The sequence below is a fragment of the Stegostoma tigrinum genome, chromosome 24 (assembly GCF_030684315.1).
Source record: "Stegostoma tigrinum isolate sSteTig4 chromosome 24, sSteTig4.hap1, whole genome shotgun sequence".
NCBI classification, from domain to species: Eukaryota; Metazoa; Chordata; class Chondrichthyes; order Orectolobiformes; family Stegostomatidae; genus Stegostoma; species Stegostoma tigrinum.
Window position 1 is genome coordinate 1,302,314 of NC_081377.1, and position 26,035 is coordinate 1,328,348.

Below are 26,035 nucleotides of genomic sequence, written 5' to 3' on the forward strand. Positions count from 1 at the left end.
AGGATGACAAGAGTGCGGAATGTATTCTAGGTAGGAATTTCAAAGTCCACCACTAACAGTGGCTTGACAATAGCATGACCAATCAAGCTGGTCAGTTCCTAAAGAACATAGTTGCTAGACTGGGTCTGGAGCAGGTAGTGAGGGTATCAACAGTGGGACAAATATACTTGACCTCATCCTCACCAATTTGCCTGCTGCTAATGCATCTATCCATGATGGTATTGGTAATGGTTATTATGGAGATGAAGTCCCATCTTCACATAGATAATACCTTCTATCATGTTGTGTGGCATGATCACTATGCTAAACAGAATACACTTCGAACAGATCTAGCAACTCATGACTGAGCATCCGTGAGGCACTGTGGACCATTAATGACAGTAGAACTGCACTGCAGCATGACCTGCAATTTCATGGCCTGGCATATTCCTCGCTCAACCACCACCATTAAACCAGGGGATCAACCCTGCTTCAGTGGAGAGTGTAGGAGGGCATGGCAGGAGCAGCAACAGGTAAACTTCAAACTGAGGTGTCAACCTGATGAAGCGACTAAACAGGACTACTTATGTGCCAAACAGTATAAGCAGCACGTGACAGACAAAGCTAAGTGATCCCACAATCAATGGATCAGGTCTAAGCTCTTAAGTCCTGCCCCATCCAATGGTAAATTGTGGTGGACAATCAAACAACGCACTGGAGGAGGATGCACCACAAATATGCCCATCATCAATGTCAGGAGAGCCCAGCATATCAGTGCAGAAAATAAGGCTGAAGCATTTCAACAAATTTAAGCTTGATGTGCCAAGTGGATTCCTGTTGGCCTTCTCCAGAGTTTCCCAACATCACCGATGCCAGAGATAGTAGGAACTGCAGATGCTGGAGAATCCAAGATAACAAAGTGTGAAGCTGGACGAACACAGCAGGCCAAGCAGCATTTTAGGAGCACAAAAGCTGACATTTCGGGCCTAGACCCTTCATCAGAGAGGCCTCTCTGATGAAGGGTCTAGGCCTGAAACGTCAGCTTTTGTGCTCCTAAGATGCTTCTTGGCCTGCTGTGTTCATCCAGCTTCACACTTTGTTATCACCGATGCCAGTCTTCAGCCAATTTGATTCAGTCTACATGGTATGAAGAAACAGTTTGAGGATCCGGATAGTGCACTGCCCACGGGCCCGGATAACATTCCGTCAATAGTGCTGGAGACATATGTGCCAAAACTTTTTGCTTCTCTTGCCAAACTCTTCCAGTTCAGCACCAACACTGGCATCGAGCCGATAATGTGGAAAATTGCCCAGGTACGCACTTTACACAAAAAGCAGGATAAATCCAACCCAGCCATTTACTGTCCCATCAGTCTAGTTTTGATGATCAATAAATGATGGAAGGTGTCACCAACAGGGGATTCCAGCAGCATCTGCTCAGCAATAACCTGCTCAGTGTTGCCCACTTTGGGTTCCACCAGTGCTGCTCAGCTCCTGACTTCATTACATACTTGGCTCAAACATGGGCAAAACAGTTGAATTCCTTGAAGGGAAGAAAGCTGAGGGGAGATTTGATAGAAGTTTTCAAAATCATGTGTGAGCTGGATAAAGCTGCACCAGAGATTTGCTCCTTCTCGTAAAAGGAACAAGAATGAGAGGGCATAAATTTAAACTGATGTAGAAAAGAAACAAGAGTGATGTGAGAAAAACCTTATTTCACTGTGAATTCTTAGTGTAAAGAATACACTGTTTGGAAATGTGGTGGATACAAGTTCATTTGAGAGGGCACTGGATCGTAATTTAGACAGGAATAGCAAGTAAGCATTTGGGAAAAAGAAGCTGGAGACTAGCACCAGGAGATGATGGCTATTTGAGGAGCTGGTATAAGTATGATGGGTTGAGTGGCCTCTTTCTGTGCTGTAACAATTCTGAGATTTTGATTTGCTGAGAATATAATTCAGGCACAAATTTGAAGATCACTTGGTTCCACCAAGTAACACTGAATTTAACACACAATATTATATTCCTTTAACTGTCTGCCAATCTGTGAGGATTTTCATGGGGGAGAGGAAGGTACAATCTCACTTTTGTCATTCATAACGATATCATCCACTTTTCACTATCATAGGCTGGTCAGTGAAATAGTTAATATGCTGTATGCTTGACACTGTATGTATGCTACTTCAAAGAAAGCCCTGTTTCTTTTCCTTCCACATTTTGTGTCAGTAATGATTCTTAAGTTGCAGTTGAATCTATTTGGGGCACACAATGACCATCTTCTGTGCACAGATGAATGATAAACATTGCAGATTTTGTTGTTTAATTTTTTACAGGTACATTTCTGCTTCTCCGCCATTAGGTTTATGCCTGTGTGAAGTCTGGGTACCGAATACTAAACCATCTATTTTTGTCAGCTTGTTCCAGAAATGAGCTGAATGAGCAGAAAAAACCATAAGCAGCTCTGATCTAGTGAGCATGTCTCTTTCCAGTTTTGTCTCTGCAAGTGCAGACTCTTGCAGTGTCCAGTTTTTTAAGGGAGCCATTACCTTACTCTGTCTTTGGGTATAGACCAAGATGCATACAATCAGCAGCCTATTTAATCATGAAAGGTATCACTGCCAAGTTCAATTCTTCCTCCACCTTATCTTCCAATAAATGCAGTTCCCAGAACGGCTGCTCAGAGTAACCCAGGGCTAGCACACTGAATATCATTTCCTTTTTGGGCCAGTAGCAGAGAGGCCATCATTGCTGCCACAACCACTGGCTCAGGTGCGATCAGCAGATCACAACATCATAGTTATCTTCTGGCCAAGTGAGGGTTTTTGTTCTGTTACATGTTTAACATTTTAGGGTCCTTTTTCATTCAGAAGCAGTGACTGACAGTACGATGACAGCAGGTAATGTTCAAATAGATAAAACATACACTTACAAGTCCATACTTGTGATCTTGCAGTCACAGAATGTGCTATTTGCTACAGGTCTGAAAAATGTTAGACATGGCTGAATGCCTGCTGACTGGCAGAGTAATGGTATGTGAAAGTAAGTAGGGTAACAAGCAGCTCCATTCAGTCATAGAATCACCACAGTGTGCATGAAAGCCATTTGGTCCACTCAGCCCTCTGAAGGGCAGCTCACCCAAAGCTGCCCACCCTATCGTTGTAATCCCGCATTTTCCATGTCTAATCTACCTAGCCTGCCCATTCCTGGTCACGCTGGGCAATTCAGCATGGCCAATCCACCCAACCTGCACATCTCTGGACTATGGGAGAAAGCCAGAGCAGACACATAACAGACATGGTAAGATTGTGCAAACTCCACACAGAGAGTTGCCCAAGTGTGGAATCAAACACAGATCCCTGTTGCTGTGAGGCAGCAGTGCTAACCACTGAGCTGTCGTGTCACCTAGCTGAGTCAGTCCTTAGCTGATACCTGTGCATAAGATAGTGGTCTGGAACAGAAGCATTGTTTGGTAATTGCTTTACCCGTGCCTACATCCCAAGATTTAACACTAGCAGTTTGTAGAGAGAAGTGATTCTGAAAATTCCACCTCATTCGGTCAGCTAACATTTTATGTGGTGACTATGTTCAATCTTCCGTTACTTGGGATAATTACACATTAAAGGTGGACAGGATTGGGGTGGCATGACAGCTCAGTGGTTAGCACTGCTGCCTCACAGCAACAGGGATCTGTGTTTGATTCCACTTGGGTGATTCTCTGTGTGGAGTTTGCATGTTCTCCCCGTGGCTGCGAAAGTTTCCTCCCGGTGCTCTGGTTTCCTCCCACAGTCCAAAGCTGTGCAGGTTAGGTAGTTTGGCCATGCTCAATTGCCCGTCATGTTCAGCGGGTTGTAGATTAGGTGGTTTATAGGGGGATGGGTCTGGGTGGGATGCTCTGAGATTCAGTGTGGACTTGTTGGGCTGAAGGGCCTGTTTCCACACTGTAGGGATTCTATGATCTTCTGGGATTAGAGGTGTGGGAGGTATCAGTGGACTTGCAACAAATGATGAAATTACACAGTTAGATGCAACGTTCTTAAAGCATCAAAGTGAATAAAATGGGCTTGGATGAGGGAGTTGCAAGGTTGTGGGTGCGATGTAAAACTGGGATGGGTTGTTGGATTGCGCTAGACGGGAACCCCCGGGTGTGCTATCCACTCTGCTTTCTATGCAGAGTGCCACTCTGAGGCAGGAAGTCTCCAAGATTGCATTGCAGCAAGAGGCCTTCAACATTGGATTCTTGAAGACAAGGGGTACCCATTTAAAGCAGTTATTGATGGTTGCCGAGGAACATCGCAATATATTCAAAGGGCTGCCCTGAGCCATGAGTGAGCAGTCATTGGCCTCTTAAAGATGGAACTCTGTTGTTAGATGATGGTGATGGATGTAATCGAGTGCTGCAATATGCTGCTGCAAGGGTTTGCCATTTGATCGTGATCTGCGTAATCTTAATAAGACAAAAAACATAGGACCAGAATTAGGCCATTTGGCCTTTGAGTCATGGCTGATATGTTTCCCAACCTCATTCTCCTGCCTTTTCCCCACAACTCTAGACCCCCTTACCAATCCAGAACCTATCTATCTAGTTCTTAAATATGGTCAACACCACGGCCTCCACAATATGGCAAATTCCACAATATGGCAGATTCAGCACCCTCTGGCAAAAGAAATTCTCCTTCATCTAACTTTGCAGTGTAAAAAGGGTAGTGATGCTCCTTGTCCAACAACAGGATGTGGAGGAGGGGGTACAGCAGGCAAAACGGGATGTTCTCGACCATGAACAGGAGGCAAGGCCAATATGGGAATGTGGAAGGAAACTTCAGAATGCTCACATTCGCAACACCTTCCTGCAACCACAACACCCTTCTAATGCCTGTACGATAAAAACTGCGACTCATTTTGGCTAGATACAAACTCTCATATTGTTCACCCTGATCTAGCACCCAGGGTTTCACATGTACACACAGATATACCTGACATGAGGGCAGGTGTGTTCTTTGAAAGCCCACTGAGGGATAAAGCATATAGCTGACACCAAAGCAGCAATAACTCCATGACCCACCACAGAAGCTGAAACATTTATCTATTACAGGTACACTATCAATACTTAACATGTGACAAGTCCTAAAACTTGTGAGCCACTGGTACAAATGGGTGCTCTTCTTAACATCTACTTGTGCTTCAGCGTAGTGTTGCTCCTTTGCTTGCAGCTTAATTGCAGTCAGGCTGCTTATCATGCTGTCCCATGTTCTAGGATGACCTGGACAGCCACCCTTGGGTTTCCAGAAGACCGCTAGTTTGCGTCGCTTGTAAGTTATAATAGTACCACACTGCCAACCAGAGATAGAGGACACCTGGAGGAGGTTTCTGGGTCTCAAGGTCTCCTCACTGTCTGCATTTGCAGCTCAAGTCTTATCATCTGTGATCACCCAACTACCCTGCAATCCAGTCAGTTCCAGGGCCATTTACTCTGCCAGTATCAGTACTCTTAATGTCAAGCATATCAGCTCTGGTCTTAGTTCTTTCTTAGCTGTTGTAGGCTTGTATGTGCCGTAGGTAGAATGGGGGCATTAAGCTTCCACACAAAGATCAACACAACACATTTTTGCTGGACAGTGATGGGCCCCCAAGTGTCTCCTCCATACATTTATTCTCAAAAGACAAGAAAGGACAAACAAAGATAGACTACTGGTATTTTCCAGTTGTGGTTATATATTTGGGTGGTAGCCAAGTCCCTAGACTCACGAATCATCACATATGTATAAATGACTAATCGAATCACTAAAATGGTTAATTTGCTTCACTTTGCAGATGACACTAAGATTGGTGGAGTAGCAGATATTGAAGGGGACCGACGGACAATGCAGCAGAATATAGATAGATTGGAGAGTTGGGCAGAGAAATAGCAGATGGAGTTCAATTGGGCAAATGCGAGGTGATGCATTTTGGAAGATCTAATTCAAGAGCGAACTATATGGTAAATGGAAAAGCCCTGGGGAAAATTGATGCACAAAGAGATCTGGTTGTACAGGTCCACTGTACCCTGAAGGTGGAAATGCAGGTCGATACAGTGTTCAAGAAGGCATACGGCATGCTTTCATTCATTGGACGATGCACTGAGTACAACAGTTGGCAGGTCATGTTACACTTGTATAGGATTTTGGTCCGACCACATTTGGCATACTGCGAACAGTTCTGGTCGCCACATTACCAAAGGGATGTGGATGCTTTGGAGAAGGTGCAGAGGAAGTTCACCAGGATGTTGCCTGGTATGGAGGGCACTAGCTATGAAGAGAGGTTGAGTAGATTAGGATTATTTACATTAGAAAGACGGAGATTGAGGGGGGACCTGATTGAGGTCAAATCATGAGAGGTATCGACAGGGTGGATAGCAAGAAGCTTCTTCCCAGAGTGGGGGACTCAATTACTAGGGGTCATGAGTTCAAAGTGAGAGGAGGAAAGTTTAAGGGAGATATGTGTGGTAAGTTCTTTACGCAGAGGGTGGCGGGTGCCTGGAACGCATTGCCAGCGGAGGTGGTAGAGGTGAGCATGATAGCATCATTTAAGATGTATCAAGACAGATACATGAATGGGCAGGAAGCAGAGGGAGATAGATTCTTGGAAAATAGGTGACAGGTTTAGATAGAGGATCTGGATCGGCATAGGCTTGGAGGGCCGAAGGGCCTGTTCCTGTGCTGTAATTTTCTTTGTTCTTTACTACTGAGTACAAAGGAACTCTTACTAGGTTTCATCAAGAAACACAAAAACTTTAAACAGATTACGAAGTACAACTATACAAACTTAAACTATTCTCGTTAAATCAAATTCACATACATTTATCCACAGATAGAACAGATGAGACAGACAGTTCTGTATAAGTACCATGGGTAGAAAACAGGCAAAAAGAAACAAATGCTGTGGATCGATAGTCAAAATGAAATGGGTGGAATGAGATGGCTTTCTCAATGTTATTTTGGTTTTTTGCAATGATATTATGTTACTGTTGATTGCTCAACTTTAGAAGATCCTTAATTCAGTAGCTCATCAGTTGGATCCATTGCTCGTATTACTCGAGATATACGGGATGGTTTAAACTAGATTGGCAGTGGGTGGGGAACTGGATGTGTAATTCAGAGGATAAGGTATTCAGCCTTCCAACAGACAACAGGGAGTGATGTCGTTAATGAAGAAATGCGGTTGATTGAGCGAAATTGCGGACACAGGGATGGTTTGAAGTGTGTGTATTTCAATGCTAGAAGCATCAGAAATAAGTCAGATGAACTTAGAGCATGGGTCAGTACTTGGAACTACGATGTTGTGGCCATTATAGAAACTTGGGTAACTCAGCGACAGGAATGGTTGTTGGAAATTACGGGATTTAGATGCTTTAAAAGAAATATGGAGTGTGGTAAATGAGGCGGTGAAGTGGCAATGCTAGTCAGGGCAAGTACAGCAGCTACTGAAAGGCAGTTCGAGAATGATATGTCGTCAGAGTCAGTTTGGGTTGAGGTCAGGAACAAGAAAGGAGCAGTCACTTCGTTGGGGTTTTTTTTTACAGACCTGCTAATAGTTGCAGAGAAGCGGTGGAGTGGATTGGGAGGCACATACTGGAAAGGTGCAGAAGTCACAGCGTTGAAGTCATGGGCGACTTCAACTTTCCAAATATTGATTGGAAACTTTTTCGGTGTAATAGTTTTGATGGAGCGGATTTTGTCCAGTGCGTTCAGGAAGGATTCCTGACACAGTATGTAGATAGATCAACACGAGGAGAGGCCATTTTGGATTTGGTGCTTGGCAATGAACTGCACCAAGTGTTAGACCTGTTGGTAGGAGAGCATTTTGGCAGTAGCGATCATAACTCTGTTACTTTTACAATAGTGTTGGAAAAGGACAGGTACATACAGCAGGGTAAGGTTTATAATTGGGGGATGGGTAATTACAATTCTGTTAGGCAAGAATTGGGTAACATAAAGTGGGAACAGATGCTGTCAGGGAAGAGCACTATAGAAATGTGGAGATTGTTTAAGGAATGCATATTGTGTGTGCTCGATATATTTGTCCCTAGCAGGCAGGGAAGATACGGTTGAGTGAGGGAGTCTTGTTTCTCGAGAGACGCTGAACAACTGGTTAAGAGAAAGAAGGATCCTTATGAAAGCTTTTGGAAACAAGGATCAGAAAAGGCTCTACAGGGATACAAGTTAGCTGGAAAGGAACTGAAGAAAGGCTCAGGAGAGCTATAAGGGGCCATTAGAAAACCTTGACACATAGGATCAAGGAAAACCTCTAAGCTTTTTACATGTACGTGAGGAATAAGAGAATGACCAGAGAAATGACAGGGCCGATCAAGGATTGTAAAGGGAATTTGTGCACGGAGCCTAAAGAGATGGGAGAGGTCCTTAATGAATACTTTTCTTCAGTATTCAGAGGGCCTTTGCGATGATCTTTTCATCCTCACTGCCCACGGGTATAGTGTGGGAAGATTGGAGAGTGGCAAATGTCATTCCCTCGTTCAAGAAAGGGAATAGGGATAACCCCAAAAATTATAGGCCAGTTAGTCTTCCTTCAGTGGTGGGCAAATTATTGGAAAGGGCTCAGAGAGATAGGATTTATGATCACTTGGATAGGCACATTTGATTTGTGATAGTGGGCATGGATTTGTGAGGATAGATCATGCCTCACAAACTTTATTGAATTCTTTGACGAGGTGACCAAACACATTGATGACGGTAGAACACTGGATGGATTTAAGTGAGGCATTTGATAAGGTTCCCCATGGTCGGGTCATGGCAGAAAGTAAGGAGGCATGGGATTGGGGGAAATGTGGCAGGTTACATTCAGAATTGTTTCAAAGATAGTAGGAACTGCAGATGCTGGAGAATCCGAGATAAAAAGGTGTTGAGCTGGATGAACACAGCAGGCCGAGCAGTGTCATAGGAACAGGAAAGCTGGCCTAGACCCTTCCTCAGAAAAAAATCTGAGAAAGGGTCTAGGCCTGAAAAGCCAGCTTTTCTGCTCCTATGATGCTGTTTGGCCTGTGTTCATCCAGCTCCACAACTTATTATTTTCGATTCAGAATTGGCTGACTCTTCGAAGACAAAGGGCAGTAGTGGACGGAAAGTATTCAATGTGGTGCTCAGTTACGAGTGGTGTACCACAAGGATCAGTTCTGGGTCCTCTTCTATTTGTGATTTTTGTAAGTGATTTGGATGTACGAGTGGAAGGGTGGACTAGTACATTCACAGATGATACAAAAGTGGTCGAGTTGTAGATAGTGTGGAGGGCTGTTCTAGGTTACAAAGGGACATTGATAAGATGCAGAGCTGGGCTGAGAAGCGGCAGATGGAGTTTAATCCTGAAAGGTGAGGTGATTCATTTTGGAAGGACAAATTTGAAAGCAGAATACAGGGTTAACAGAAAGATCCCTGGCAGTGTGGAGGAGCAGAGGGATCTAGGGGTTCATGTCCACAGTTCCCTGAAAGCTGCCCCCCAGGTGGATAGAGTTGTTAAGAAGGTGGATGGTGTGTTAACCTTCATTAATTGAGGGATTGAGTTAAAGAGCCGTGAAGTAATGCTCTAGCTACACAAAAGCTTGGTTCAGCCACATCTGGAGTATTGTGTCCAAGTCTGGTCACCTCATTACAAGAAAGCTGTGGAAGCTTTGGAAAAGGTGAAGAGATTTACCAGGATGTTGCCTGGAATGGAGGGGAGGTCTTACAAGAGAAGGTTGAGAAAGCTAGGGCTTTTCTCTTTAGAATGACGAAAGATGAGCAGTGACTTGACAGAGGTGTACAAAATGATCAGAGGTATAGATAGAGTGGACAGCCAGAGACTTTTTCCTCGGGTGCAAGTAGCTATTACAAGGGGGCATAGCTTTAAAGTGAGTGGAGGTAGATATAGGGGAGATGTCAGAGGCAGGTTCTTTACTCAGAGAGTGGTAGGGGCGCGGAATGCATTGCTGGAACGGGTAGTGGAGTCGGCCTCATTAGGGGCATTTAAGTTGCTATTAGATAGGCATTTGGATGATAGTATAAGGTAGGGGTGGAGGCTAGATAGACATTTGGTTTAGGGTAAAAGTTTGGCACAACATTGTGAGCTGAAGGACCTGTGCTGTGCTATACTGTTCTGTGTTCCATGTTCTATCTAGTTATGTGCTTGAGTTAAAAGTTCTGTTTTCTCAGACTCTGTTTGTTTTGTATTTTCACTCACAAACAGAAAGAGAGAGAGAGAGACAGACTGACTTTCCCTGTAAGTTTTCTGGAAGTCTATGTTTGACTGTTCTTTCTCAGGTCTGACCAAATGCAAGCTAAAAGGCAATTGCAAGACAGATTTTCAACTCAAAAGGCATCTGGTCACAACTTGTCCCACGGAAGTATCAAATATAGTTTCTACAAAACTTGCACAACTTTTAAATACTTTCTCATCAACCTGTTCAGAGATGACTTGGGACTTGGACTCAAGCCTCTTGGCTCTGTATCTTTGGACCACAGTACATGAATACCAGACATTTCATATCTACTTTCCACACAGCAAGGATATTTTCTGCTCTTGGGAGGCAGTGGCACATTGGTAATGCCACTGGACTAATACAGCACAACAAACTCAGGTTCTGGGGACATGGATTCAACTTCCACTGTGACAGATAGTAAATTTGGATTCAACAGTAAAAATCTGGAATTAAAAACATTAAACATCTCCCCTATATCCACCTCCACTAATTTTAAAGCTATGCCCCCTTGTAATAGCTACCTCCACCCTAGTCCAGTGGTAACCATGACACTGTTGATTGTTGTAAAAAAATTTCCGGTTCACCAATAGAGAAAGGAATCTGCTGTCCTACCTGGCCTGTCCTGTATGTACTTGTAGATCCACAGCAATGCAGTTGGATCTGAAATGCCTCCAGCCAATTACGACTGAGAAATGAATGCTGGCCTGCACAGCAATGTCCATATGTCATAAACAATCAAGAAAAACAGTTCTGTCCATAAATTTAGGGATCACTGTTTCTTTAAAAAGCAAAAACTGATTTTAAGCTTCTGGAAAATTTACGCAGAGAACAAGGTTCAAACAACCATCATTAGAGCTTGCTCCCAAACCACTCATGTCAATATCCCTTCATGTCACAAGTTACTCTTACTCCAATCCTGTCAACTACATATCTTCTGCGAAGCCTGTTCTTTTCTTAATCTTGAATTTGAAATTTATTTTTTAATTTGTTTCCTGTTTGCCCTTTTGAACCATCTCAGTAACATTGCTCATGACTGATGACTCTGCTCCTGCCCTACAGCTGCTGTTCTGTAGGTAGTTGAAACAACTTTATCTACTTTAAAATAATTTTTTATTAGCTGTACAGGTGTTTAAGAGGGTGATTTTGGAGCTAGTGATAATCTTAAAGTCAGAATGTCAAGATATTTGTATCACGAGTCAGTCCAGACTCCAAAGTAAAGGAATCAGTAGATATTTACTAGCAGCAAAGAACACTCATTGTCTTATATTGTAAGGATTAGAGAGAACATGAGTAGAGGGGAAGGTACTGACTGCTTCATTCCTCATCCTCCTGTGTCCCAAACAAATCTTGTTTCCTCCCTGCTTGGGAAAAATGTTATCAAAAACACAACTATTTTCAATAATTTTTGGCTGAGCTGCTCAAAAGCACACATACTTTGAATAGGAACAAAAACAAAGTTGCTGGAAAAGCTCAGCAGATCTGGCAGCATCTGTGCAGGAGAAGACAGAGTTAACGTTTCGGGTCCAGTGACCCTTCCTTTGTGGAGTGTCTAGATAGGAACAGAACCAAGGTAATCCTCTTGCCTGAAAAGAGGCCAAAAATTACAAGGTAGTTTTTAACGACTGGCTAGAGTTTCTTGTTAGTGAGTTGAGAAAGATGTGGCAGCTTAGGAAAGATAATTGTTCTTTAAAGCAGCTAATGAATTTTTAAAGCCAGTTTATTGAATTCAACTGTATCTCAAATTTCACAGAGAATGTGAAATGTGAGATAGTGGGAATGCCTGCCAAGATTTTTATTCCTGAATTGCACTTGAATGAGGCAATGTAATCAGATTTCACATTGTCATCTTCAAATTTACAGGTGATCTTAATCAGCGAAATTAGAAGCTAGTATTAGAAGGGGGAGCCAGTCTATGTCCACAGCAATGAACCTCTGACCACCTGTTGTACTTTCCTATGATGTTCAATATTTGTGCCCAATAAGTGACCGGCAGCAGCTGTTGAAAATCAACGGCAGATTGTTTTCACCCAATTTTTCCCTAGTTAGAAATGTACAGGCACATTTTTTTCCCAGTCATAGTATTTTCAGCTGGTACTAGCAGTGAATCCAATAACAACAACTTATGTTTGCACATCACCTTTGGCACAGTAAAATGTCCTACATTGCTTCACCAGATTAGTATTAAACTAAATACAACTACAAACTACGTGAGGAAATATTGGTGATGGAATTCTGGAACTTAGAACTTTGGCAGCTGAAGATGCAGCTATCAACAGTGGAGAAAGCAGGGATACATAAATCACTTGAATTGGGGAGAGGAGATATAACCGCAGGTTAAGGGAGATTACAGCGATCAGGATGGTTGAGGCTACAGTGTGATTTGAAACAAGGATCAAAACTTGAAACTGATGTTCTTGTGTCTGCTCTGACGAGTGCAAAGTGAAAAACATTGACAGCACATTCATTTTTGTAAAATTTAAGTTCTATACCATCAAGTGAATATTGAGGCATCAGTTAACCAAGAGTCAGTATCAGAGTAAGCTGCGCAGTTGGAGTGGCACTGAGATAAAGTGAGTAACTAGGAATACAGAGCTGAGTGGGATTTCAACTGGTAAATCTTTTGTAAGTTTAATTATTAGTAAAAGTCAGAATCAGGTTTATAACCAATAACCTTTGAGGAAGTTTAATTATCTATCAAACATCTGAAATGCCTTGTCAGAATTAGGTGTCGATTACTGTTGCAGAAAGTTGGGATTGTCTACAAATTGCTGGAAATTAGAATAAAAATTTAAACAAGTAGCTGCTTTTCTAATTTAATTGAGAAAGTTAGGGCCTTTATAATAAAGTAATAAAAGTGGACTAAAGTCAGGTCTCCAGATACTTAAGGCAAGATTTATGCACTGCAGGAGGAGTGTTTGCAGTGAAATGAGGACTTTAGTATTCTTTAAACTGAACAAATATCACGCTTATTCTAAAACGAAGTTATGACGGCAGAGCTTGCACCAGTAATATGGTCTGCCTGCCCTATATGGAAAGTCATGGTTACATCCAATGTCTCTGATGACCACGTGTGTAGGAAGTGTGTCCAGCTGAGACTACAGACTAACTGCATTTCAGGGCAGAACAGCAAGTGCATTCACTGAGGCACATCTACAATGCTGACATTATCATGGAAGTTCAGTGAAGTATTTACACCATATACCAGAGGTAAAGACTGAATAGGCAGAAAGGGGATGGGTGACCAGCAGGCAGAGCACAGGAAGGTAGGTAATGCGGGAAGCCATTGTGGTCATCTCCTTTTAACAGATATATTATTCTAGATACCACTGGGGAGAATGACTTTTTAGGGGATCACAGCAGAAGCAAAGTACATGGTGCCACAGGTGATTCTAGTGCTCAAGAGGAGAGGAACAGAATGGCAGGGCCATAGTGATAGGGGATTCAGACGTAAAGGTAATGGACAGGTGTTTCTGTGGTCACAAAAGAGAGCTCAGGATGGTGTTTGGTTTCAAAATCAAGGATGCCTTGGAGACACTGCAGGGCATTCTGTTGCTAGCCGACAGCAAAGATAACAGGATATGCCAGGTAAACATTGCTAGGAGGGAGAGATTCAGATTCCTGGGATATTGGGACCAATAGGAGTAGGAGTAGGGAGGTTTGCTAGTGCTGTTGGGAGGGTTTAAATTAGAATGGAAGGGAGACCAAGGAGATAATAGAGAGGAAAACAAAGATGAGAAACAAAAGGCAGAAAGATAAGAACTAAAAGTAGAAGACAGAAGAAATATGGGAGCAAATCAAATGGGGCCATTGGGAAAAATACAGCTAAGATGACGAAGAAGGCTAAAAAGATGTCCCAAAAGAATAGTGTCTTAATGCGTGGAAGATTCACACAATATGGTAGATGAGTTAGCAGTGCAAATAGATATACATGATTGTGATAGAGTTGCATTTACAGAGACAGGGGTGCAAGGTGACCAAGGATGGGAATTGAACATTCAGGGGCATTCATTATTTAGGAAAGAACTTATTTAGAGCAAACAAAAAGGGAAAGGAGTTGCAGTACCCATTGTTCATAAATAAAAAATCAATGCAACAGTAAGGAAAGATATTTGCTTGGAAAATTACGATGTAGTAGAAATATGGATGGAGATAAGAAACACCAAGGGACAAAGAACATTGCAAAGGGTTCTCAAGTAGCTCCCAAACAGAAATGGAGACCATTAGACAATAAATCAGAGATGCATGTCATAGGGGTACAACTGTAATAATGGCCGAGTTTAATTTACATTCAGATTGGATAAACCAAAATAGCAATGATATTATGGAGGAGGATTTCTTGGATTTTACATGTTAGTTATTTTTTAGAGAAAAATATTAAGGACCCAAATGAAAACAGACTGGTTTTTGTACAAACTTACAGTAAAGGAAATTCCAAACAGTCACAACCCTCGAGAGAAAAACATATTTTCTCATCTATGTTTTTAATGGGGAACCCCTTGTTTTTAAGCTATGACTCCTAGTTCAGGATTCTTCTATATCCATCCAGTAAAGTTTCCTCAGAATCAATGAAGTTACCTCAGACTCTTCTAAACACCAGTAGATAGAGGCCTAGGTTGATTAGCCTTTCCGCATGAGGCAATCTTTCTGTTTCAGGTATTAGTGTAGAAAAGCTTCTCTGAACTGCTTCCAACACATGAACATCCTTCTGTGAGCAGGGCACATAGTCTCACTAAAATCCTGTATAAATGAAGCACTGGCTACTGTGAAATGTGAAAGAATAAATTTACAATCTTGTTGTGCAGAGTCCTTGGGGGATGAGTGGCCATAATCTGATAGAATTCTTCATTAAGATGGAGTATGAAGTAGGTGAATAAGAAAAGAGGGTCCTGAATCTAAATAAAGGGAACTACAACTTTACATGTTTCAGCTTTGATATAGAGGGGTGTAAAAGGGGTGGGAGAGTTACATTATTGATTGAGGGGAATGTCATAGCTGCACAAAGATAGATAGCTTGAAATGCTCTTCCAACAAGGCTGTATAGTAGAACTCAAGCAAGAAAGGTGTAATCACTACAATGGTATTATACTATAGGCCTCCCAATAGCCAGTGGGAGATAGAGGCACAGATATGTAAGCCGATCATGGAAAGGTATAAAAACAATAGGCCTGTCGTAGATAGTAAGAACTGCTGATGCTGGAGTCAGAGATAACACAGTGTGGAGCTGGAGGATCACAGCAGGCCAGGCAGCATCAGAGGAGCAGGAAAGCTGACATTTCGGGTTGGGATCCTTCTTCAGAAAAAGTTTGCTGTAGTGGTGATTTTAATTTCTTCAATATTGACTGGCACTCCCTTACTGACAGGGGCTTAGATGGGGAAGAGTTTATTAGGTCCATTTATTAGGGCCTTTAGTAATCCTCATAATGGGGAATGAACCTGGTCAGGTGATCATAGTTTGAATAGGGGTGTATTTTGGGAACAATGAGCATAATTCTGTGAGATTTAAGATAGTAATGGATACTGAAAAGACTGGTCCTTGGGCGTAACTGCTAAACTGGGGGAAGGCTAATTGCAACAGTATTAGACAGGAACTGAAGAAATTGGACAGGGGCAGCTAAGGATAAACCCAGTTCGGACAAGTGGAAGGCTTTTAAAGGCCAATTGATCAAAGCGCAGGACTAGCATGTTCCTGTGAGGATGGAAGATAAGGATGGCAAGATTCAGGAACCCTGGATAACAAGGGATATTAAATGTTTAGTCAAAAAGAGAAAGGAAGCATATGTAGGGTTTAGGAAACTGAAATCAGACAAGGCCTTTGAAGAACATAATGGAAGCAGGAAAGAACTTAAAACAAGGAATTAAGAGGGCTAAAGAAAGCCATGAAACGTCCATGGCAAGAAGGATTAAGGAGAATCCCAAGGCATTTTATACACGTATTAGGAGCAAGAGAACAGCGAGGGAGAGGATAGGCCCAGACAATGACAAAAGAGAGAATTTATTCATGGAGCTGGAGAAAGCAGATGAAGTCCTTAATAGGCAATTAGTAATTGCATCAGTACTAAGGACATGGATGATGGTAAGATTAGGGAGGAGTATATGAATATGCTAGGGTATGCTGATGTTAAGAAGGAGAAAGTGTTGGAAGTTCAAAAACATTAAGGTTGTTCCAATTTTCCCACTGCTTGATGCAATTTATCCCAGGATACTAAGTGAGGTAAGGGGAGAACTACTAGACCCTCGACAGAGACTGTTGTATCTTTAGCCAGAAAACACAAGATTAGCCAATGTTGTTCCTTTGTTGAAGAAGGGCAATAGGGATAATCCAGGAAAATGTAGGCAGGTGAGCCTTACATCACAGGTAGGGAAATTACTGGAGAAGATTCGTAGGGACAGGATTTATTTACCTTTGGAAACAAATGTATTTATTAGGGATAGTCAGCATGGTTTTGTACAGGGATGTCCTGTCTCACAAATCTAATGAAATTTTTTGAGCAAGTGATGAAGACGGGAAAGGCAGTGGGTATAGTCTACATGGACATTTTAAAACATTTGACAAGGTCCCATATGATAGGCTTGTTTAGAAGAGTAAGTCAAATGGGATCCACAGTGAGTTAGCAAGCTGGATACAAAATTGGCTTAGTCACAGAGGGTAGTTGTGGAGGGGCATTTTTATGACTGGAGATCTGTGAGTAGTAGTATTCCACAAGGGTCTGTGATGGGACCTCTTTTAGTTTGCAAACATATGAATGATTTGGATGAAAATGTAACAAAAACAGAAATTACTGGAAAAGCTCAGCAGGTCTGACAGCATCTATTGAAAGAAATCAGAGTTAACATATTGATAAATGTTCAGAACCCTGACGAAGGGTCACCAAGCTTGAGTGGTTAACTCTGATTTCTCTCCACAGATGCTGCCAGACCTGCTGAGCTTTTCCAGCAATTTTTGTTTTTGTTTCTGATTGACAGCATCCATAGTTCTTTTGCTTTCTATTTGGATGAAAATGTAGGTGGTCTGATTCGTAACTTTGCAGCTGACACAAAAAATGTTGAGGGTGTGAACAGTGAGGAAGGTTGCCAATGAATACAAGAGGATATAGTTGGAAAGTTGGACAGAGAAATGACAGATGGCATTTAATACAGACAAGTTCCCAAGCTGGCATGCTGGCAAGGTATGTAGCGTTTGAGCTCCTAGACCTGTCAGCTCAGGTTGGCCACATCCTTCTTTCTCTTTCCTTTTCACCCTCTTTCTTTTTCTTCATCTTCTTCTTATCAGTGGTGGAGGAGGTGTCATCGTGGAGCAGGCTGGAGTGGGACTCATGGTGAAGAGGTGAGGCGATGGCTGCAGCAGTGGCTTAAGGTTGCGGTAGGCCTGAAGTATGGTCTCTTAGCAATGCAGGTGAGGCACCAGCAGTGCAGCCGCAGACTCTTGGGGTACTGGCTGGATCCCGGACAGGGACTCATTGTGGCCTGATGACTAAAACACATTACGGAAGTCCCAGAGCCCTTAAGAAAACCCGGATCCATGCTTGACAAGAAGGGCCGTAAAGTTAAGTATTATTTCTTATTTTTCTGCATTTATACTTTCCGGTCAATTGAACAGAAGATGAACCTCTATTTAAGAAAAGATCAAGTGGATAAGGTGGTAATGAATGCGTAAGGCATACTTGCCTTCGTCAGTCAGGATGCTGAGTATAAGAGTAGAGGGGAAATTGGTGAACAGGACTTGCTTCGCACTAGGATCCACATGGAGAAGAGATTTGGTGACGACAAGTTTTAAGCTGGCTAGGACTGAGGACATTTCTGAGGAAATGATGGCAAGAGTGAGGATTTCAGCAGGAGTTGTTGTGAGGCAGGGGAGGTAACATTGAGAAAATAGAAAATAGTTGGAGGACTAAGCTATTCGGCCTTTCGAGCCTGCAACAGTATGATCATGGCCAATCATGTAATTTCAGTATCCCATTTCCACTTTCTCTCCATACCCCTTGGTTCTTTAAGCCACAAGGACCACATCCAGCTCCCTCTTGAATATATGCAACAAACTGAGCCTCAACAGCTTTCTGCGTTAGAAAATTCCACTGGTTCATAACTCTCTGAGTGAAGAATTTCTTCTTCATCTCAGTCTGAAATGGCTTGCCCCTTTCTCTTATACTGTGACCCCTGGTTCTAGACTTCACCATCATCAGGAACATTCTTCCTGTACCTAGCCTGCCTGGTCTCACAGGGACTTTATATGTTTGTATGAGATCATCCCTCATTCTTCTAAATCCCAGTCGATTCAGTTTTTCTTCATATGTCAGTCCTGCCATCCCAGGAATAAGTCTGGTGACTCTTCACTGGACTGCCTCAATAGCAAGAATGTCCTTCCTCAGACTAGGAGACCAAAACTGCACATAGTACTCAAGGTGTGGCCTCTCCACGGTCTTGTATAACGGAAGTAATACATCCCTATTCCTGTACTCAAATCCTGTCAAAATGAAGGCCAGCATGCAATTAGATTTCCTCACTATCAGCTGGATCTGCATATTTACCTTCAGTGACTGTTCCATCATGACACCCAGGTCTTGGTGCACCTCATCTTTTTCTAAACTGCCACCATTCAGATAATCAACTACCTTCCTGTTTTTGCCACCAAAATGGATAACCTCACATTTATCCGTATTACACTGCATTTGCCAAACATCTGCCCACTCAGCCAACCCATCAACGTGACCCTGCAGCCTTTTAGCATCACCTTAGGAGTTGAGTGATATTACGGAGGTGGAAGTAGGTTGTCTTCCTGACAGCATTGATATGTAGTTGGAAATTTGATTATATTTATTATTTTCACATGTAACTAGGTATAGTGACAAGTTTTATTTTGCATACAGTACAGGCATGCCACACAAAGATCATAGGGTGACAGAAAAGAGTGAAGATACAAAGTTACGGCTACAAAGAAGGACACAGAAAGTAAGATCAACATTAGACTTGAAATTTGAGACGTCCATTTGCAGCGGGTAAGAAGCTTGTTGGTATGTGTGGTTAAGCTTTTGTATCTTCCACTTGATGAAAGAAGTTGGAAGAGGTTATCACCAGGGTGAGATGGCTCATTGACGATACTGGTGGCCTTTCTGAGGCAGTGAGAAGTGTAGATGGAGTCAAAGAATAGAATATTGGCTTGTGTGATGGACTGGGTTGTATTTATACACGGAACTTGAAGTCAGTTTTGACACAGAATTTATGACAGTAAGGTTCAACTGCAGACATGAAGTGGAGGGAATCAGGCTAAGAAAATGGGTTTTGAGGTGAGTGACCAGGTTACATTCCAGGTTATTTGTGGCCAGAACGGCCTCTGTTCAGTCTTTTTGAAGTTTGATTTTTGCCCACATGTAGTACAACAGATCATAGCCTCTTGTTCAATGCAAAGCTGGGCTTCTCATCTAATACCTTCGTCACTACTGTTCTACTTCTTCTACTGTCTTCTTCCCCTTCTACCTCAGTCCACCTGGCACTGGGTCCCTCATCCATACACTTGTCAGATGAAGACAGGCTCCAACAGGCTTCACTCCCTGTTAACTTCAGTTCATCCAAAACATTTCTGGTGTAATCTGTATAAAGTTTACTTGTCAACCAGTCCCATCCTCACAGTCCTACATTTGTAGGGTTCGTCGAGGTCTCAATTTTAAAATTCCTATCCTGCTTTTAAATCCTTCCTCGATCTTGTCCTTCCCTATTTCCATTAATTTTGTCAGTATAACAACAAATCCCCTTTCTTCTGATTCTGGTCATTATACATCCTCTCTGCTTTCACTTGGCATCTTTGTGTCACTGAGGTCTGAGCATTTAAAATAATTAAATGATTTGATAGTTGCAGAGAGGGCATTTCCTCTGCTGGTGAATCTAGAACTAGGTTCATTATTCAAAATCAAAAGGAACTTTTCATACAAGTGATAATGGAATGTGGAGGTGTCTCAAAAAAAAAGCCTGTAGATGCTGGGGTCAATTAAAATTATCACAGCTAAAATCTACAATATTTCTGTTGCGTAAGGAATCTGGAAACAAAGGCAGTTAATTGTATTTGTCAAATTATTCTGATTTGATTTAATGAAATGGTAGAGCATGTTCAAAGAACTGAATAGCCTCCTCCTCTCCGACATTTCTGCATTCTGACATTGTATCTGTCAAATCGCTTGCTGTCCCTCTCCACCTTATGTGTCAAGCATTTAATTACCATGTTCAAGACCTTTCTTAAAATGGAGATCTAATCATAGAGTCATAGAGTTGTGCAGCACAAAGCCAAATCCTTTGGTTCAATTCATCCAGGCTGATCAGATATCCTAAGTTAATCTAGTTTCATTTTCCAGCACTTATTCCTCCAAACCTTTCCTGTTTTTGTACCCATCTAGATTTCTTAAATAGCTCATACCTGCGAAAAGTATCCCCTTCAAAATAAACAAAATAGCTAACTGATCATTAACAAACAATCCTGGCTAGACAGTGTCCAAATTGGACCCAGAAGGTGATGGTTGAGGCATGTTTTTCCAACTGGATGTCTGTGTCCGGTTGAGTCCCACAGGGGGTAAGTGCTGGGGCTCTTGTTGTTTGTGGTATTTATGAATGATTTAGGCTTCAGTGAGGTAAGTTTGCAGATGATATAAAAATTGGAAGGGTGTTAAATAGTGAGGAGGATAGCCTTAAACTGCAAGAGATATAGCTGAGCTGATCAGATGGACTGATCGGTGGCAAATAGAATTCAACCCGGATAAATGTGAAGTAATGCACTTGGTCTGGGCAAACAGGCAAGGGAATGCATGATGAATGTTAAGACTCTGGGAAGGACTGAAGATCAGAGGGAACTTGGTGTGCATGTATACCAGTCCCTTACATAACGGGAAAGCTGGATAAAATGGTTAAGAAGTCAAATGGGACATTTGCCTCTATTAAGTGAGGCATAGCGTTTAAGAGCAAGGAAGTTATGCTAGAATTACATAGGATATTGGTTAGGCCACAGCCAGAGTGCACAGAACATAGAACATAGAACAATACAGCGCAGAAAAGGCCCTTCGGCCCCCAATGTTGCGCCGACCTGTGAACTAATCTAATCCCATCCCCCTACAATATCACTATCACTAGTATTGTGGTCAGTTCTGGAATCTGCATTATAGGAAGGGTGATGGCACTAAGAGGGTGAAGAGGAGATTTACCAGGATGTTAAATTGTCTGGAAAGTTTTAGTCATGAAGAGATATTGGATAGACTTGAGGTTGTTCTTCTTAGAGCTTCTAGATTGAGAGGAGACATGATTAAGATGTATAAAATTATGAGGGCGGTAGACAGAAAGAAACCTTTCCCCTTGATGGAGGGATCAATGACTGGAAACAGAGACTGAAGGCTAGGGGTAGAGGTTTTATAGGAGATGTGGCAAGAAGCTTTTTCACCCAGAGGGTAGTAGGTATCTGAAACTCACTGTCTGTAAGGGTGATAGAGGCAGAAATCTCATAACATTTAAGAAGTACTTAGGTGGGCATTTGTGATGTCAAGCAGCCAACTGCCTCTGCTTTTGCCTTAATGATGAACCAGGATTTAGAAAGGCCTGTGAGCCTACAAAGGAACACTATTGACAATAGAAAGTATCATCCAACCGACCTGAAGATCTACTTATAACTAAATAATTTCTATTTGCTCCAAGAGGTATTTATTTACAGTAAGTAGGACTTTGCAACTTTAAATACACAGCTTAAAAACAGTTCCAACTTACATCAGAATACAATATGTATTTCTACCACTGGAGGTGTGTTAGTAATGATGCAAACATCCTCAATCCCCCTCTTATACCAGGCTCAACTCTAGATCTACCACATTTAACACATAATATAAAGAAAATCTCCCCGCAACAAAACAATTTGATGGCCTTGCAGTTACGTGAAAATATGTAGTGGGTTATTTTCCAGCATGTTCTTCTGTTCACCAACTGTAACATTGATAGACAAGCGCAAAATCCTGCTGGTGAGCACAAGGGAGTCTTTGGAGATTCAGTCCCCAACTATTTCTCAAGGATGACTCAGCTAACTAGAGCCTTGACATTTATTTCTTTGTAATCTGATATTTTTCATTGCCAGTGTTCCTGCAGTAAATGTTAATGCTCCACTTTGTAATGAAACACTGACCTAAGGGCACGGATGAGGGTTTTCACAACAGGCTTTACATCTTCCATACTGATATCACAGTGAAAAGTCTTTTCATCATAGTTGTCATCGCCCATGTTCTCAGCTTAATGAAAAACAAACAAAGAGTTATCACAGTGTGCAACACAAAAAGGAAACTTACATTTTTACAAAATATTGCAGGGACTCAGGAGCATCTCAAGGCTCTTTACAGTAAATGAAGCAGTTTTAAAGTGCAGTCAAAAAATAATGACGTATTAACATAAGACTCACTTTTAAAATAATGCTCAGGTTTCCACATTTTCTTTCCTTTCCATAACGGCTATGACAGTTTAGACATTAAATATTGATAAATTTTTGTACCATGGATAGCATGAGACAGAGGCTTGCCTTTACCAAATATCCACAGGTGGTTTTAACCAACAGCCAAACATATGGAAAGGGCTTTTTTTTTATCAAGTTGGCAGAGCTTTAGGGCCCCACTGAAAAAGTAAAATACCTCTGGCTTGGGACAGATCACAGTCCAGCAACCTGGATTAAAGTGAAACCTAACATGGCAATGGAGTGCCTATATATCTTGAGATATTCCCGAAGAGGTACTGGGGTCTAACCCAGTAATATGAAATGGACTCGTGCTGAATTAGCAGCCGATTTTTCACTATGCTACTTTTATTTTCCATTGATTTGGAAAATACTGCCAAGATATTTAAGTTCAAACTAAGTAAAAGTGATAGGGAGTCTAAGAAGTGAGTCTCAAAAAGTTTACGCTATGTTTACGCGAACCTCAGTGGAAAGATCAAGTCGGGTGTGGCAATAAATGGATAGCTGATTTGTACAAGAATTTATTTTGTGCTGTTGAACTAGAACACTTCCAGCTCAACTACCATATAATGGGTTCACTGAGTTTGACCTTAGTGTCCACGGAAGGAGAAATGTTACTCAGGTTTCCTGCTCCAATAACTGTCCCGTGATCTGGACTATGTGAATATGAGTGCACTTTGAGTGAGACCAAGATTTGATTGGATTGTGACACTCTCCATGTAGAATAGGTGGCTAACATGCAATGTTTGGACTAACACTTAGAGTCATATAGTGCAGAAGAAGCCCTTTGGCCTATCAAGCCAATCGATCTATCTACACTAATCCCACTTTTGAGCGTTTGGTCCACAGTCTTGAATATTATGACATTTCAAATGCTCATCTATATATTTTTTAAAGATTGAGATTTCCCAACTCTATTACCCTTGCAGTCAGTGCATTCCAGATTCCCACCATACTCTCAGTGAAAATGATTCCCTCAAATTCCCTCTAAATCTCCTGCCCTTCATCTTGAAATTATGCCTGTTATTACTCACCCTTCAACTACGGGGTACAACTGCTACCAATCTATCCAGACCATGTCCGTCATAATGTTATACACCTCAGTCAGGTCTTCCTTCAGCCCACTCCACTCAGAAGAAACAACCCAAAGCCTATCCAGCATCTCTTTGTAGCTGAAATGCTCCATCCTAGGCAACGTGCTGGTGAATCTCTTCTGCACTCCCTCTAGTACAATCACATTTTTCCCATAGTATGGTGATCAGAATTGTATGCAGAACTCCATCTGTTGCCTCACCAAAGTTTTGTAACACTCCTATATAAACTCTCTGATCTTGTAGTCTATGCTTCAACTGATAAAGGCAAGTCCCAAATGCTTTCTTAACTTACCCTATTATTTTGTCCTGTCATCTGCAGGGACCTATAGACAAAAGCCCAAGATCCTTCCATCCTCTGTGATTCCTCGTGTCCTGCCATTCATTGAGTACTCGCTTGTCTTGTTCCTTCCTCCAAAAGTATATCACCTCACATTTTTCAGGTTAAGCTCCATCTGCCATTGATCTGCTCATCCCATCAATCTTTCTAAGTTCTCCTGTAACCTAATATCTTCTTCCTTGCTGTCAACCTTTGAGTCATCTGCAAATTTGCCTATCGGCCCAGCACAAAATTTCTACTATATTGTTGATATGTATAGTGAACAATAAGCGACACAGCACTACTCCCAGTGGTATTCCACTGGACACTGGCATCCAGTGTTACAAACAGCCTTTTACCTCCACACTGATTTTGATGACTAAAACAAGTTTGAATCCAACTTTTCAACTTACCAGAGTCCCATACGCTTTTACTTTCTCTATCAGCCTTCCATGTTGGACCTCATCAATTCAAATTACTGCACTACCCTCATCTACACAGCGATTATTATTAATGCGTCTAAGTTATAAAAAGACCACAGGGTAGATTGCCTCCCAAGCTCCCTATTAAGGTTCACCTGACTTGGTCTCTTAAAGGGGCAGCATTCAGCCCTAACTACATCTATAACAGGGTGGCATGGTGGTTCAGTGGATTGCATTCCACTCTTGGGCAACTGTCTACATGGGGTTTGCATGCCCTCCTCTGTCTGCGTTTCTTCCAGGTTGTTTGGTTTCCTCTCACAGTCCAATGATGTGCAGATTAGTCGAATGGTCACGGGAAATGCAGGGTTACAGCGATAGGATAGGGGGTTGGGTCTGGATGGGGTGCTCTTTGGAGGGTCAGTGTGGACTTGATGGATTAAATGGCCTACTTCAACAATGTAGGGACTCTATGATTTATGAATGCCGCTCATCTTGTTGAAAAATTGAATCATATTTGTTAGGCATGGCCACCCTCTGACAACGCCATGCTGACTATCCTTCCCTAATTCCATCCTTCAGAACGTTCTCCAACACTTTTCCTACTACTAATGTACTACTACTACTCCTGAGTGAAGACAGATGTGGAGTAGTTGTTTAACTCCCTACCAATGTCCTCTGATCCCTAAAATGTGTGCTACTCTTTTCCTACCCTTGAAAAACTTATACTTGAAGAAGAACAATTCATTTGACAATTATTATCCAGGGTATGAAAACGTCATTAAAACCAAAGAACTTCTTGATAACCTGAGACTTCATGGGAACCTGAAAAATGGTTCAGGAAATTTATTAAGTATTTGCACAAAAGCAAGAAAATGAATGCAGAGTAAAGATACAAGACTACTGAAACTGGTAAATCTAGTTGGAGCTAGCACCAATAGGCAATAAACTGAATGGGCCTCTTCTGTTTTGCAATTTCTATGATTCTTTCAAGCTGATAGATTATCACAGTATAAAATGGAGTATTTACCATTTCAGGCACTCAGTGTTGCAACAAATACTCCTAGCCAAGTACAGCATGGCATGTACAGCATGGAACAAAACAAAAGTGTCTCTCTAATGCACCAACAACAAGCCCACTCCCAGCTTCGTCTTCACAAATGCATCATTTCATCCGTCTATTCAGCATTATATTTCTATGCAATTGACCACAGAATGCCCATGGTCTAACTGAACTGGCCAGTGCTATGGCGGCTAGAAGCCAGTCCATAAAATGCATATGTCCACAAACTGCATTAGGTCTGTAAAAATTGTAAAATGAAAGGATCCAGGTGGTGTTACCTCTGAGTTTCTTAGGCCCTACAACTTTCTTAATCAGAGCTCAAAAAATTGCCCCAAGCCTCAATCATTCATGAATTTGTAATCAACTTCTCAAAGGGCTACAGCATGACCACATTCCAGATCTTGAAATGTGTTTCTTCCCTCCTCTGCTGGCCATCTCAATTTATTATGCATAGTCAGGGCCAGTCAACAATGTCACTATGA

General features: G+C 41.9%; 1 protein-coding gene across 1 annotated transcript in view; it reads right to left on the minus strand.

Moving 5' to 3' along the window:
- The window catches only part of LOC125464871 (potassium voltage-gated channel subfamily KQT member 4-like), a 534,184-nt gene that overhangs the window by 41,311 nt on the left and 466,838 nt on the right, over window positions 1-26,035 (minus strand). Inside the window, exon 10 of the mRNA XM_059654245.1 lies at window positions 22,344-22,446. Coding sequence (XP_059510228.1) covers window positions 22,344-22,446 — 103 coding nt within the window. The remainder of the gene's footprint in view (window positions 1-22,343; window positions 22,447-26,035) is intronic.